This window comes from Trachinotus anak, unplaced genomic scaffold (assembly GCF_046630095.1).
Source record: "Trachinotus anak isolate AG129_WGS33_773 ecotype Australia unplaced genomic scaffold, CSIRO_AGI_Tana_v1 ptg000011l, whole genome shotgun sequence".
Classification (NCBI taxonomy): Eukaryota; Metazoa; Chordata; class Actinopteri; order Carangiformes; family Carangidae; genus Trachinotus; species Trachinotus anak.
The window spans coordinates 14,536,229-14,553,052 of record NW_027273862.1 but is presented as its reverse complement, the minus strand read 5'-3'; the positions used below and the strand labels follow the sequence as shown (position 1 = coordinate 14,553,052).

Below are 16,824 nucleotides of genomic sequence, written 5' to 3'. Positions count from 1 at the left end.
TTGCAACAGCCAGGATGAACAATTAGGAATCTGATAAAGAGCAGCTAGGAAAATTAGCTTATGTGCTATTTGTTATATTTTTAAAAAAGTTCTATTTCCAAGACATTCAGGGATTCACTTATTTGTATGCATATTTAATTGCACTTTATACCTGTGCCTTTGTTGTACATATTGAGATTAATATTTAAGAAGTAAAATGTTTTGCCTGCACAAGCATCCCTTCATATTTTATATAAAACCTATTGAACTTTTTTTTCCCCTCTTCATAAATTGATAATTTGGGATTTTTATTTTCTCAAAGCTCATTCTTTCTGCAGATTTCCAGAGATTGATGCGTCTTTGACACCCCTGAACTATTCATTACAGGAGGTAAAGCATGCATTTAGATCAGCACCATCTATTACATTTCCATCAGGGTATTACGCGAAAAATGCTTTTGAGGAACACAACGGCACAATAACCAGAACAACAGGAGAGCTGCAGGTCTTCATCCTGTAACCAATCAGGGGCGAGATCTCTGTACTCCCCAACTGCCGCTTGTGGTCTCCACATAGAAGGCGTGTAACAAATAACTTTTCAAACCATTTATTTTTAATCTACATCAATTAATCACTGTTCTGTGGAAAATCAGACTTTCATGGTCAGATGTTCATATAACATCAGTTTACAACAACAGGCGCGACCTGCTCCTGCTGCGCTGATTGGTTCAACTGCCAGGCTTTGGTCAGAAGTGCATTATACAGACACCGCCGTGACATTCCTGTTACATTGTTCTGTATTACTACTGTAATAGTAGCCTACTGTGGACCTGTGCGTAATGCTCTTTACATTTTTGGCTTCGGTATCACCAAAGATGTAGCCTAGATCAGACCCACAAGAACTCAGTTTACCCAATAAACTAAGATTTATTAAGTACAAGCTTATACATTTATGAAAAATCCTGCCGAGTTATTATAAATATTGTGTTACTTTTTCTTTTCAGGAAATTGTCTCACTTTCTTTAAATACTCTTACTTTTGGGTTGAGTGTGTAACAATGGCCGCTGTCTTGACATCTACATTTGTGGTGGCATATTTGTTTGCAAAAAAAAAAAAAAAAAAAAAAGCCAGAGATTATAGGTGTGTGATAAAATCGAAATTGTGTCTTCTTTTTGTGGATTTAGGCTTCAGCAGTCCAACAAATGATTTGTTGTAATATAGCCAAAAGATTAGCCCTCACTGATGGACCCTCGCTAATTTTCCTAACAATATATAAGTATACAGTGCTGAAAGTAATGGTCTACATATATCTACCACAAACGACATAACAGTGCTTACAATATATCCTCAATTTTCATTTTAAAACAAATATTAAGCGTTCTGACAAATATTGCCAATAAAGCATATACCTCCTTGGCCAATTCGCCTGAAATTAAAATATGCAGGCCTACAGAATAAATAAAAAGTTGCGCTTATAGGCTATTCAAAAAGTGCCTTCATCGTTTTTACACAGTATATATGGACCTACAGTATATGTGTAATGTCCATAATTGTTCATTTCAAATTCAACGCTGGTATGTACGTCCAAATAGAGCGTCAGTCTAATTTGTCAAAGAAAAGAAAAGTAAAAACTTCAGATGAAGAAAATGAGTGTGCATTTGTTACATTGGCCTACTTTAAAAAGAAGAATAAACATGAACAAAAGTGTGAAGTGGTAGTCATCCGCTCTGCAGGACTAAGTACCAAACAGCAGCAGGGTTTCATACGCACAGTCTCTCCCCGCTGGTCGATGTCGATGGCATGGAAAAGTTTTTATTATTATATATTATTATTATGTGGTTGCTTTGTGATTGGGCCTGTCTCCGTGTCTTTGTCGCAGTGTGAAACAGTACAGAAAAGTAGTCCGGTCTACTTGAAGCAGTAAGCAACTCTCCAGGGCCGGGGCATAGGCCTTCGTGTCTCTCAGTGGTTATTTACTCGTTTGTTCTCGTTTCAGTTCACTCTGCTGCGCGGCTCGAGTCTGTGACACCGTCTTCTGGTCTGCAGATTGTCCGCGGAGGCATCACATGACGCACGGCTTGATGTCCTGGTAGGAGACCTGTTGGTGGTGGTAGTACGAGCTGCTGCTCGGTGAGTGCATCGCCGAGGACGTCATGGCGTTGAACGAGAAGACAAACTCCTTCCGGTCACACATGCTGGGAGACTGGGAATGGTACCGAGGAATACCTGCACAAAGGTATTTAGAAACATGATCATCGGCAATATCACAAGTAGGTTTACTGACACTTTGTCTATGAATTAAAAACATAAGCCCTATATCATCTCGGTTTCTAAGATACTTCTTAGAAAATTACTCAAAATAATAGAGTAATTTAAATACTTTAAACTTTAACTCTGATTTTTGTCAATTAACCAAGATATTAGACATTTCCTCTGAGAGCCTTTACCTTCACTTTCATAGCATATTATTATTATTATTGTTATTATTGTTATTATTATTATTATTATTATTATTATTATTATTGCTATTATCATTACTATAATAATAATAACAATAACAATAGAATTGTGGTATTATTAGTGCTTTAATAAATGGAGTGCCTGATAACCTACCAGTCTAGCATATTTTTAGTGTGCCATTTGTATTTTAACATAAAATTTGGGCCTGCATTTAATTTGTAGACAGACCTCTGGAGCTTCAACCTTTTTCACTGACTCGAATGCATGTGTAGGCTATATTTCTTGTAGACCCGAAGTCTATTTAGCAAGCACGATTAAGATAGTCAGAGGGGGAGGCGGGCTTGCAGGGCTAATTGACAGTGGCCCTCTTGCACGCCAGTCCCGGAGGACTGAGGGCCGCGGGGCAAGGCAGGCTGGATGTAACCGCGCTTGTTTTTCTTGCCCGGAGATTGGCACTGCTCTAAATTGTCCCGGCAGACTCTCCCAGATTTTTTTTTTTTTTTTTTTTTTTTTTTTTACCATTTCCAGAAATTTAAACCGAGCGAGTTTGAGACTCCTGATATCTAGTTTTATTTGGAGGAGAACTGTGTTCTATTTAATTGGGAGCAGGACAGTGACTAAGCTTGGGTAATTTTATTGAGAGAAAATGTGCGTGTTTTTATGTTTTGTTGCATCATTTTCCTTAATGGTCTTAATTTGAATTTGTCTTCCGTTTTGTACAGCTGAGATAAGCCTGTGAGTCAGCGATTGCAAAATACAGCGCAATTCAAAAACTCCGGGGCTGCTCACTATTTCCATTAGGCCCAATTTGACAAATTGCTTACAAATCTGAATACCACTAGGGTTGACCATATGTAGTAAATAGTGAATATTAAACTACGCTATCTAATAGGCTAATTAAAAGGTTTGGTATAAATGGGAAATAAATATCCATGCTTCACATTTGTCCCTGCAATTTCACTTTCCCCCACAAGTCTCTTTTATAAAATCAGTTGCTATTTTACTCAACATTTTGATGATTGGTGAAATCAGAGGTGAAATAGTTACATTGAGCCTACCTTGTAAATCTGTGGTACTGTGGCCGTTCTGGTGCAGGTAAGGTTGGTCTAGGGAATGTGTCGGCAAGCTTGGTTGCAGCGGGTTCGCCCCTGGATTACAAGGAGACAGAGGCTGCTGCTTAATGTAGGAAGCCCCGTTATTCAGTGAGGCCGTGGGGGCAGGAGCCCACGCCGAGGCTGAGCTCGAGTACACGGGGTGAGGCTCCATGACTCCCCCGCTAGTAAGTAGGGGGGAGGCGGAATTGTCGTGGTGAGGATAGTCACTCCCAGTGGATCCTGTACAACTTCCCATGTAGGAATGTCCACTGTTGGTCGACAAGTGTGACATGGAGTGCCCGGACAGACCCATCCCTTCCATGTTACCTGCCAAGTGTCCATTCATCATCCCAATCCCACTGTCCAGAGACAAGCTGTTAGGCGGACAGGATAGGCCACCGCCGCTCCCCTGGAAGTTGTAGGACTCGGGGATGTGGTTGAATCCCAGCCCGTTCATCATGCTGTACATGGGCTTCAGCGCCTGGCACTTGCGCCTAAAACCCCTGGGTCTCCTTCTAAAGGAGCCTTCCTCGAACATAAACTCACTAGCCGGGTCGATAGTCCAGTAGTGGCCTTTCCCCGGCCGGCCGAGGCCCTTGGGCAGCTTGATGAAGCACTCGTTCAGAGACAAGTTGTGACGCACGGAGTTCTTCCATCCCTGGTACGAGCCTCTGAAAAACGGGAAGCGGCTCTGTAGAAACTGGTATATTTCACTAAGCGTCAAGCGCTTAGTTGGAGAGCTCTGGATAGCCATGACTATTAAAGCTATGTATGAATATGGGGGTTTCTCTGGTCGACGGATCCCTGCATTTGTCTTTTTGGTTTTCGTCGTGGAGGAGGCGGTTTCCATCACCGCCGTCTGTCCGTGCGGCTTCTCCGGAGCAGACATTGGGCTGCTCTGGGCAGGAGTCTGCGCTGGGGGCTGCTGGACCTCTGCCGTCATTAGTTGAGTTTAGTCTTCGAGATAGTAAACAAAAACGGTTGCTTTCCACCTTTCCACCTATAAACACAACAAAGTTGGATACTAATTCGCTGGCATAAAGAGCCAAGAAAAAAAAAAAAAAATTAAACGTAGGCAAACTTAACGCGCAAGCCAAAGGCGAGACTGTCTTCTTAACTCTGTCTTCTTCCCTTTGATTCAGTCCTGCAGTAGTCTGAAGCCGGACCGCCTTGTACGCAGCGTCCGAAATGGGATAAAGAGCAGAACAGGAGCCGCTTTCCACTTCAGTTGGTGTGTTGTCGTGCGTCCGAGGACCTCACTTTTTACTTATCTGTTGCCATTGGAAGCTGGATGTCTTGGCCATCCTAATGTTGGGACCCGCCCAGTTCCCTCCTACTCCAGTGGTGGGCTGTGAGCATGCACATCTGTGTGCGTTCACTTTTCAGGGAAATGTTTTTTTTCCCTTCCTTGCATTTATGTAGGAAATATATATATATATATCTATATATATAGGCTATATATATATATATATATATATATCCCGTATAGTCTGTAATAACTATCTGTGTAATTTGAAATAATGTATTAAGATATTCAAATGGATTACAATGTATCACATGATCATACAGTATTGATAGTAACTTCACTGGGGAGGGCCTTTAGATGCTGATTTTGATTGCCCAATTTTCTAATAAGATTTTATTTTATTGTTATTATTTATTATTTCTTTTTTTTGACACTATTGTGATATAAACAGTGCATATTCATAAGTTTGCAGTGTAAACAGATTCTCTCCATTTCAAGCCAACACGGTTGATGCACCAGCACGGCATATAGGTCATATACCTATTGTTATTTATAGTCCTGAAATATTTTATAAAACCTTTTTAGCGCGTGGAGCATTTGCCAGAGAACATGCGCCTCGTATTCAAAACCACCCTCCTGATTTCTGTAAAAGATAGACAGGAACATGGGCAGGATGTTTATACAGCAAAATGTAAACATTTTCCCTGGCCTTCTTTAAATAAAAAATCAAGCAAAAGCCCCGTTAGATCCGCTAATACTCAATCTGATGCGATATGCCCGCCTGTTCGCAGCGTCTTGTGTAGATACTGGACGTTTTTACACGTGAATATTGTTTGTGTAATGCAGTCATAATATTTACGCAGGGACGCAGGAGGAGTGAACACCGGACTGCCGAACTCTGAGCACAGAAACTCGGGCTGGGACTTGAGATCGACTCCTGCAGGCAGTTTTACCATCGAATGATCCAGGAATTAAAGTAAGGTGGATTTAACACTTTTCAGTTCCAATATCAGCAGCAGAAGTGTGGCCGCTTTAGTTCAGTGCCACATTGGAAAGTCTGAGATGCTTGGTTTGTTTAATGTGACATGATGCCTTTATAGGCTAATTAGAGCAGCGAAGCCTAAATTATGCCTCAAGCTCTGCAGAATGTTTTTGCTGAAACTAAGTTGTAATTCAGTCAGAAGAGCATGCGCACCAGTTTGTTTATCTGTTTGTGTTTCCAAAATCGAAATACTTCATTTTAGCTCGATTTACTGGCTTTTGTACAGCTGTGTGCTGGAGCTACTGAAAGGCGATCAGTCCATAACCCAAAACTGTTGACAGTAGGTTGCTTATTGTTCCCTGGAGATCTCGATAGCTGCTGACTGCAACCTTTTGCCTCTCCGCGGGTTCAGTTAGATGAGCTTGCTGTGCTTTTGATCTCTGCCTTACTGTTTCTAGTGGATGCTTATGATGACTGTTGGTTTTGACACTGTGGAATATAATACCGGAGGAAATAGTGGATGAGCAACTTTGCAAAGTTTGGGCTGTGCGTAACCAGAGAATATTTGGCGACTTCATTGCCTGTGCGTAAAGCTCCTACAGTATTTTTATTTTTTTTTTTTGAGTAAAATAATGCGAGAGCATTTGTGTATTCAATTTTAAATAGGCATATTTAAATCAAATGTCATATAACAGAAATATTACATGGTTTATTGATGTTTACCGGAACTGACTAGTTCCAAAACACAAATGGATGACTTTCGTTGCCACAGAGGAAGCGAGAAAACAATTCACTGTCAAATTTTCTTTGTCAACCCAAAGGTGACAGACGTGCCACTGTTAGCTTTTGCTGTTGCAGGGGAGATTTGAAGCCATGGATAAATGAATGTAAGTATTGTTTTAACCGGTGCCTGCTCGGCCACTCGCCTGGAGTGAGGGCCATACATTTATCAGCGCAAGGGACCACCCAGCGCGCACCAGGGGCAGGCGCGCTCCCGTCCTCCCTCTGCCCACTGCATTTAATTACCGCTGATGACTTCATTCCATTAAGGCGCTTTTTTCTTCTCACAAGCTCATTCGCCCCATGCGATGTTATTCTTTCTTTGTTATTTATAGACCTGTATATTTTTTAACTTGCACGTCCATCCAAAGTGTCTACAATGTTTATGCAAACCATCAGTGTTGGGCGGTGATGCGCTCCTCCCTGCTGCATTCTTCTTTCCTCAGTAAAAAGCAGCAAAATCTGTTATTTTTTTTATTGTTTCACATACTATTGAAGCTATTGAAGTAGGCACAATTCACCAATCGAAATCGAAAATAACAGGTATCCTCATAATATCATAATGTACTTGCATCAACAAAAAATCAAAGAGAAAAATCCATGTTTTCCAATTGATTTCTCCATATTTTTTAAAAACATGTTTCTCCTTCATATTTTAAAAACATTTTGCTCCTTCGTACATAAAAGGGTGCAATTAGAGCATCGGTGGCAATGATCGTGTTCGTCATTACTGAGGCTTGAGTCCCGAGGTCAGAGCTTCCCTGTTGCTCCATCGCAGACGAAGTCATGCACTTTTCCATGACGTCCCATCATGAAATATTTGACAGCGCTGCATCCTCAGGAATGCTCGGCCACTTAGGTGGAGGTACACCGCAGAGTGCAACAGTCCTGACAGCCTTTCCGGACCGTTTTACCGTTATTTACTGCACCGAAACCAGTTTTGGACCCCTCAAAATCATTTATGTGTACAGGACTGTACACTGTAAATGTTTTATTATTGGTTTCATTTTACTTAAAGTCTCATACAATGCTGGTGCCCTATGTCAACAGGCCAGAAAACATATAATTTAGGCCTTTTTCTCGTAGGCCTGTAATCTGAACATCGTATTTCCGTGCGTTCAGCTTGTCTTGTAAGGATTGATTTTCATATTAGTACATTAAAATCTTATTGATATCACAGGCTGTGTTCTCCCAGACCCCATAGAGCTACATTGTCCTGTTTCATCAGAGCAAGACACGAAATGGTTAACTTCAAAATTGTTGCTCATTCGTACCAATTAGGCGAATGCACCCGGCGGATTATAGATCCAGCAGTTGCAGCGGTGATCAGTGGGCCTATAATTTGATTTGGCCTCACAGCAACAGATAAAACTGTTGGAGAGATGAGGCTCGGTCCAAAGCGATTCTGAGAATTTTAAGTGTTAAACTCAGATTGCATTTTCTTTACAAACGATCATCTGTGAGAAATAAGACAGTTCCCCTCCTCGGTGGTGAAAGAGGGCCGCAGAGGGTCATCGAGAGGCCGCAGGGACTTTGTTTGGAGGCCAGTGCCACGGAGTGATCGATCAGCTGGTCGTAAGTTCATCCGACTTGAACTTGAATCAAGTTTTTAAAGCAAGCTCTTTAAAAAAGGAGATTTATTATATTATGAATGTTTAAACGTCAAAACGTTTTTATTAATATTATTTCAAACAGATGAATATTAAAATATTCTTTTAAAACATGCCATAAGGATTAAGGAAAAAATTCAAACAGTATAGCCATGTTGGTAAGAATTACAAACGATGAACATAAAGTCAGAGAGTCTGCAAATGATTCGTAGTTTGGTAGTAGAATAGATTCGTTATTGATAATAACACACAGGTTTGACAGATTTTATTTAGGCTACTTTTCCTCCCACGCTATATAGGAGTTAAAGTGTGAAGGACCAGCATGTAAACGATGGAAGCAGCTATCTGTGTTCTGCACATACAAGTGGCAAGCTGTCAGTTTTGCACAAAGGATAAAAAAGGAGTGAAAACAAACCTGTGCTGCTGGTTTATCTCTTCTGAGATATTCTGCAATAAACAAGTGTGATGTTCATCATTTTACTCTTTTTTTATTTTGATTAGCTAATATTGATAGCCTGAATTAAAAATGCTATTCTGAAAATATTAATCTCAAGTAGACTAAATTCTGAAATGATTTTAATTTGTCGACATTTTAAGTGTAAACAAGACGTTTTAGTGTCACCGACTATTTGTCCAACAAATTCTTTTGGGAGGCATCCTAATTGGTTTCCTGGCTCTTCGTCCCTGTAAGTGTCGCCTGCAGTTCACTCAGCATTGTCGCTTTAATTGAAAACAGTGTAATGTCGAGGTGGGCACCCCCTGATCACTTTCCCTGCGCTGTAGGTGGCCGTGTATATTTTCGTTTAAGTAGTGTTTATGTGAAGGAGAAAGGACGGGATTGCTAGCAGACCGCTGATTGCACGCACCGGGCCGCTGCATGGATCTGAAGCGTGTTGGATAGGCACCACCCTCTCCAGTAATCAGCCGCAGCAGCAGCAGCAGCAGCAGTGCGCTATATGACTTTTTAATTTTCTCGCCGAGCTATCTGCACCGTGCCGTGTTCTGTGTGAAGGCGCGAAGTAAAGAATTCCCTCTATGTCAATTAGTTTGCTACTTTTCACAGCACGGCGCTGTCCATGTCTGGCAGCCTATGGAAATATGCAAAGTCACTTGAATTGGTCTGCAAACATCCCTCTCTACTGAAGTGTCCTTGAGCAAGACACTAGCCCCAACCAGCTATAATAGGCCATATTAGCACTACGGACCCAGCTGTTTGACTGAGTAGAGTTTAAGTGCTGTGAAATCGGTTCATATTCGCAGGTAGCAGGTGTCGCAGTCTGATGGGAACCGTAAGATGTTCTTTCGTTTAATTGAATTTCTCTGAAATGTCTAACGCGACTCAAGTAGATGATATATCCATACACTGCCTTTATAATTGAACATAGTAATATATATATAATAATATATATAACAGCTTGATTTAATCAAGTTTCACAGCGGACTTTATCACATAGGGCGGCTGATAACAACCTGTTACAATAATGGAATTGAAATAGAAAAAAAAAAAAAAAAATTGGGCGTTTTAATTTTTTTTCTCCTAGGAATGTTTGGACTGGAGGTTGCAAACCTATTAACTTACATTTACCTCCCCTATCACTAGCTATATGTTCTCTCTTTAATAACCTTTGTATGTTGCAGAAAACGCTAATATTGTTAATTGAAGAACTAAATAGTTGGCTGGGAGTCCCTGATGCTGTTTCCCATTGGTTAGTAGAAATCACGCGTCACATCTCACACACGTGAAAAGGCTCACCTGTCTGTCTGCGCAGCACATCTGCAGTAAAAGCTATGCAGTGATCAGTAGCGATATTGATAATTGACCGTGTTGATTATTGCAGACCTTTAATCAAATTCAATTCATGATTGGACAACGAATGCAATTATTAGTGTCTATATCTGAAAATCGTGGTTAGATATTAGGTCACAGTGTGAAATTGGTCATTTAAACCGATCTCAGACCTCGTTAGGATGTTCCACAGCAGTGATCATTAAATTATCAGTCGAGGGCTTTAAGCTGGAAGTCGTCTGGTAGCCTTTTGACGTTTGTATCTAAGATCATGGAGCATTCGACACAAAGTATTTTTTATTTTGTTAAGAACAGCCAACGCGCTACAGAGAGAGAGCCCATCATGCCAAAACACATGAGTCATTGACGTGATTGTGAGAACCCCGGCCTCCTCAGCGAAACCTCACATGCCTTCCCGCAACAGTCTCTGGTGTCCTATAATGTCAAATGAAAGATAGCCCACTCAAATAGCCAGATTGCCATTTTCTTATTTCTGTAGCCTACTGACTTGTTTGTCACATGCTAAAGCAGATTAGGTTCTTTTTCTCAGTCATCTCCCTTTGACAGCCTCACACTGAAAAGAAGACGTGCCTTTCAGACAATGAAGAAAGAAAAAAGGCATATGTAAAATTCTTTCTGGTTTACTTTGTGATCATAGGCAGTACCACATAATTTGACATGAAGGACAGCAGTGGGGAGGATTTGGCAGGTCCAGAGGTTTTACAAATTCCAAACTGTCCAAATGCGGTTAGCACTTGCAGAGAAAATCTTCCATAATTTTAAATACCTGTTTGCAGAAAATTGGTGTTTCAGCAAGGTGGCAAGCTGATTTTTGTGTAAAACAGGACAGACAAACAGGCATACAATGCATAGAGAAAAATATTAAAATAATAAAAAAAATATGAGCTGATTTGAATTACTTGAAGCTTAGACCTCAAGGTTAATGCACAAAAAAAAGTGTTTGTGGGTTTAGTGCAGGTTCTAGTTGACAGATGGTTTGTCTTTGAAGTCAAGCTCAATTTATGATATGATAATACAACAAAAATTATATAACAATATTTCAAATTATTTTTGCAATGAAATTGATGCTGATTTTCAGGATATTTGTTTATGGTTTATTGACAACATTCTAATTTAAAATTAAAAAAAATATCAGACTTTGTCGGGGATAGAATGAAAAAGTTCAACTCTTTGGTTTCCACTCTTTGGTTAACAGAGTTAATGAATTTTTTTGACACCAAGTCATTTTAGCTAAATATTGAATGACAATGTTTGACATCCCTGAAGTTATTAGGTTTCCCTATGTTCCAGTGTTTTAGTGATTGTGTGTGGTCTTTAAATCCAGTTAAGTGAAGAACTTGTATACTCTGATCAGCCACAACCTTAAAACCAGTTACCAGTTTGAATGTTTTCTAATGCTTGATGTAATTTTATAAAAGCTTCATTTAAACTCGATGTTGAATATTTAAACCAGGACTATCTTGGATTGTTGAATGATTGTGTAACTGATGTTTTAAGAGTAATTAGGGATCATTATTTCTCTAAAGTTTTTTTTTATGATACTCTCATAATGTAGAATATATAAATCATCAGTAAAGTAAATTTGAAATTTAATATGGATTACATTTATTATGTGTAGATGTGAAGATGTGTTTTGCCCATATGAAAGCACTCATGTTTTTTTTTTCTTATCCCAGTGACCACCTCTGCATATATCACGCATAAATGACAACAGATGGGTATGGATAAAAACACATTGCACGTTGCTATCCGCTCCCATATAAGGCCAAAAAACACAAAGAGATTTTCCTTAAGACGCTTCCTTGGAGCTCGGCATCACTGCTCCTCTCTGCTCTGCTGTGGCCTTTTTGAGATTCAGTCCCACACACTGTGTGGGAGCCTGTTTGGTGCCCCACCCTGCAGCCCTGCACACCTCCCAGGGCCAGTCCATCATGGTCTGTCTGATGCAGGGAGAGACATCAATAATAAGAGCTGAAGCAGAAACCACAGTAGAGAACACAAAAGAGAGAGGGAGGGCAGACGCAGGCCACAACCGGCTCTGCTGCAGGTTAGCTCCTTTGATACTGCCTTGATGGCAGTTTGATGGGTGCACATGGGGCGACATGGGTTTATACGTATGTGTTTACATGCATGTTTACATAATATCTATGGTGTTTACGCACAGCTCACCAACTCTTTTTTTCTTTACTCTGAAGGGGGATTTTCCTGTGGCAAGCTGCATCGGAAAAAGCAATTAAGAATTCCCAAACAGTACACCACAATGGGAGATATCATTTTGTGCAATGTGTGTTCCATGTCCCTTGCAGTTTTTGTCTGGAATGGTCTGGCTATTTTTAATCTGCGCAGAACTGAACCCACCTACAGACAAACCACAAATTGAATGAAGGGGAGGGGGATGAGTGGGTATGGTAATTGTCTATTGTGGAGCTCAAACTCCTCTGTTCTGCCATAAACAGCTTTGGTAGTTCACAACTTGATACCCAGAGCTTCAGCCGGTTTGAAATGAGGGCATATTCTCATTGTCTGTGGGAACCCATAGCCAGGCCAGTGGTTGGAATCAGTCAGGAATGCTTTGGGATGGTAACTGGATTCGGTTGTAATGCCCGGTTCTCCACAGCGGAACACTAGGGTGGGAAAAAGGCCGAGAGCATTTCCTGAGTGGAGGGGGGTCCCAGCGAAGCATCACACGCATGGGCATCATGTGACAGGGATCCTGCCAGGTTTTAGCCTATGATCCCAAGTGAAGAGAGGAGTGAGGGGGAGTTGAGCTGTGGGGGAGGTTTGGTGGGTGCAGTGGGCATTGCCAGGGAAAGAAAGCAGAGGACAGAGTGAGAATGAAGATGAGTCACAGGGCCTAGTGGAAGGTTGAAGAAATTAGAGATGAAAGTTATTGACTGTATCTGTGTCAGTATGTTTATTTAACAACATTTCAATATGTTTATGCCAGGCATGCCCTGAAAATTGTTAGAAATTGTCTAGGTTGCTTCTTTTTCTGTGTTAAATTTATTTTTGCCATTTATACTCCTCACACACATATGTTTAAGCTGCTAACAAAACACACAAAATATCATTAATATTCTAATCGTGTACCATAATAATCAAATGATAAAACATGAACAAACCTTCAAAACAATTTTTTTTAGAAAGGGTAAACTGAGTCTAAATATAATCAGTAAATGTTAATGGTCCAGTGGAAATGAATAAAGGACACTGAGCAGAGGATATTACCATGAGAAAATATGTCAGAATGGCACTGGGCCGTATTGCATAATTTTATATATAAACTGGAGGTTGGCAATATAATCAGAAATAAAGACTGTTTCTATGAAAAAAATAAGAGAGCTATCAACAAAAAACTCTCCTCGCCATTTTGCATACATTTCTGAGACAGTTCCTAACTTCAGCTCATCACTTTACCGTCAAGACACCAAAGTGCCATGTATTGGATCATGAGTTCAAAACAACACCTCTGCAGCATCAGTTAAACTTTATCCTGCACTTCAAAACAAATCTGGTTGAAACCTATGAAAAGTTATTGAGGTTGACTCTTGTTGAATGTCTGAATGTCGAACTTTACACACCTCAGTATTTTTAGCCTGTGGACTATTTGTCTGATTTTTTGCAGATCCACAACATGGAAAGTTATGCTGCTTCAGCTATTAGCAGTTCCTGTTTGCAAAGTACAGATGATGATCACCTTGATTTGTGCCTATTTTTTTTTTATTTTTTTTAATTTTTTTTTTCACATGATTTATGGACATTTAACCTCAATGGACACAACTATAAAGAGAGAGATGTGTGGTGTATTGTGTGTGTTTTGATTTGACTGAGTTATGACTGTGGGAGGAAGGGGTGTGACGTTTGTGGCAAACCGTGTCAACTGGGTGATAGAAAAAAAAACCCTAAAACAAATATTGCAAAAATAGAGGTGCTGTGTCTGTTCAGAGCACATTCTCTAATCGTATTCATATTCATTCACCTCCAAGAAAATCTTCATGTTTCTGCAAAGGGAGTTGCATATTTGATACATACAATAAACCACATTGTAATGTAACTTCTTAGAGAGATCCAGCATATAATATTGTACACCATACTTGTAATTTTATTTGTTAATAATAATAATATTAGGAGTCTAGTTTGTCTGTCTCTGTGTTTTTTTTCTGTGCACATGTGTATATGTAGGCCTGTGTCCATGGCTGTATTATGTCTTTGGTTTTGTGCATCTGTCTGCCCATAGCTGCATGTGTTCATGTATCAGTGCATATGAGAATGTTGCTGACTAAATATTTGCGTGCGTGTGTGTGTGTCCCGCTCTCTTTGGCTTGTGTAAGTGTTGTGACGATCTTGGGAGGGAATCTTACCCAATACTTGTCAAAGGGCTTTTTATTTCCACCTGCTACCGGCCTCTTTCCGTTGGTCTGCTCTATAACAATGGTACTGGGAAAGCTGTGGAGTGCAAAGTGATTGATGTTGGACTGTATTTGGATCCGTCTTCAGATTGGGGCCTGAAAGGAAGTGGCTATCCCTCCCTTCCACCCCGACTACCCTGCAATAACGCAGGGCTCAAGAAGGCAGAATGCCGATCAGGACTTAGACATCACATTCTTATGAGTCGGCCCAAAAGACAATTTGGCAGGCGCATATAACAAAGGTTTCATTACTTAAAAATCAATTTGCCAATCTATGCCACGCACTTGAATCCAAGTTTATCCCTTCATCTTGTCTCCAACCATCATTCTTTTTCTTGTTCTTTCTGGGGTGAAAAGAGATACAGGCTCATCATGACCGCATTCTTTCCATTTTGCTGAAGAGCAGTGTGGCAGCAAAGGTAATCTATCATCCAAATTGTCCGTCCGTCTCTCTCCCTATTTCTAACTGTGTTTCTCTTTCTCCTTCCTCTAGGCTGGAGTGGGCAGGCGTGCGGCTTTGGCCACAGGAAGCTGTGAATTCTTTGGAGAATGGAAGATGTCTTATGGGGAGACATACTGGCCCCCCACCCACCCACTCACCACCTCAAAATGACCCCTGACCCCTTCATGTGTTTATATCAGACCGTGGAAGTGAGAAATAGTGATGAGTCACTCTGGCTGTGTGTTTACACTCCGGAGTCACGCAAGGAAGGAAATCAGCTACGGTCTGCTAAAAGTGGCGAGGTGACAGAGAATAGCTGCAGTCCCCGAGCGCTGCAGTGATTTACCTCTCAGGACCAGAATTTATTTCACATCATCTATGCTGCGAAGACTTTCGACCAACAGAAAACAGCAGCATTCAGCAGGGCCGTCTACTGTTGTCCTGAGGATGTATGTGCATGTACAGTATGTGTGTGCATCTAGTATTATTTCAGCTGATAAAGCAGATGTGATATGCAGGATAATCCATGAAGAAAATCACATGTAAATTGAATTCTTGATGTACTGATTTCTTTCTAATTAAGGCAGGTAAAACACTGTCACTGTCATAGAATGAAAACTTGTATCTCCAAAATGTTCCGTGTTTTTTTCTAAACAAGTTTTCAGTTTGATGACTGTACATTTCACTGTGGAAATTTGTCTTGAAAGAACGTTTTTCAGCTACAAGGAGAATATCCATCTGCTTAATTTCAATTAAAAATTAAAATCACAAAAACAAGAGTTACAAAGTTTTCACTCGACAGCAATGATACTGCATGTAACTCTTGTTTTGTTTCATTAAATCTAAAAAAAATACAGCTAGAAGTAAAGGCAGGTTTTTTACTGATGGAATCTAGTCTTTTATTCTCATTAATGTACTATATTGAATTAAAATTACGATTCAGATTTCTGGTTGTGAGCTCTTGCAAAAATAAAATAACAATTTCTAATATTTTGTCTGACATTGTGTCTATCAATGGTATATCCTAAGTTGAAATAGGTTTAGGAGAAAAAAGTTTATATAATAATCATAATAGTTTATGTATAATTATGATGGTTTATATTATATTTAAGTGACAGGTGGATTTTATGAAAGCAAGCCAGCAAGAGGCAGCACCAATGACTCCAGTGATTCATGTTTTTATGAAAAAGATTCTATAAAAATACCAAACACATTCAGGTTTGCCGAGATCCCTGAAATCACTGAACAGTGAAGTGGGCTACAAGTTAGATTTTGACTGCTCATATTAAAGAGGTAAACATGGCGCTTAGGTCTGAACACACATCATTTAAACTGCCTCGACGTTAAATTTTCAGCATCTTCATCTTACACATCATGCGACGGTCTGTGCATCAGTTTACACGGACAGGAAGTGATATGAGTTACTGTCCGCATTATGGCCTCAAAAATACAATATTATTATGAGAATTTGCTCTTTCTTTCATAAAATGCCTTGATCTATGGGAATGACAGTTCTTACAGTATGATTGCTGCATGACCCACACTGGACACGTATTGCGTTATGCTCTGCAGGACTTCATGTTCCATGTACTGTAAGGTGTTTACTGTGGTTCAACCAGTGTTTCAAACATAGTGTCATTGTTGTCGTCCACGCTGAGTGACTTAAGATTCCACATTGCACAAGTGTTGTTTTCGAGAGACAGCTACAGTTACTGCAGTTCTGCTCTGTAAATAAAAGTGACACTTTATTTCTTTCCCTCATTACACTGGTGTAAGTAACTTCATTGCTGACTGTAGCTGGTATCCTGTTACACACCCCCATACACACCGCCACAATGAGAGAGTCAGCAGCTCTTATTTTGGCTGATCTCTCCTGAATTGTAAGTCCTGTCAGGGGGTTTGATTGATAGTTGTGTTTATCACCATATTATTAAGTAATCAGGCTCACCACAGCTGGGCCTGAAGCTCCTTAATTCCAGCTAAAGCACACAGCTTCATGCTAATTAAAGGTTTGGC

The 16,824-nt window shown here is 40.2% G+C and overlaps 1 protein-coding gene and 1 long non-coding RNA gene across 2 annotated transcripts; one reads left to right on the top strand and one right to left on the bottom strand.

Annotated features, from left to right (window-relative positions):
• Positions 1–901: 901 nt before the first annotated feature.
• Positions 902–4,803, bottom strand: foxf1 (forkhead box F1). Its single transcript, XM_071488266.1, has 2 exons — positions 3,497–4,803; positions 902–2,204 (listed from the first exon to the last, which is right to left on the bottom strand). The coding sequence occupies exons 1-2, from the start codon at positions 4,473–4,475 to the stop codon at positions 2,041–2,043; spliced, it is 1,143 nt and encodes a 380-aa protein (XP_071344367.1). The 5' UTR covers positions 4,476–4,803; the 3' UTR covers positions 902–2,040.
• Positions 4,804–5,522: 719 nt separating this feature from the next.
• On the top strand, positions 5,523–15,798 carry LOC139627486 (uncharacterized). Its single transcript, XR_011692577.1, has 2 exons — positions 5,523–5,754; positions 14,860–15,798. It is a non-coding gene; the product is annotated as an uncharacterized lncRNA (long non-coding RNA).
• Positions 15,799–16,824: the final 1,026 nt, after the last annotated feature.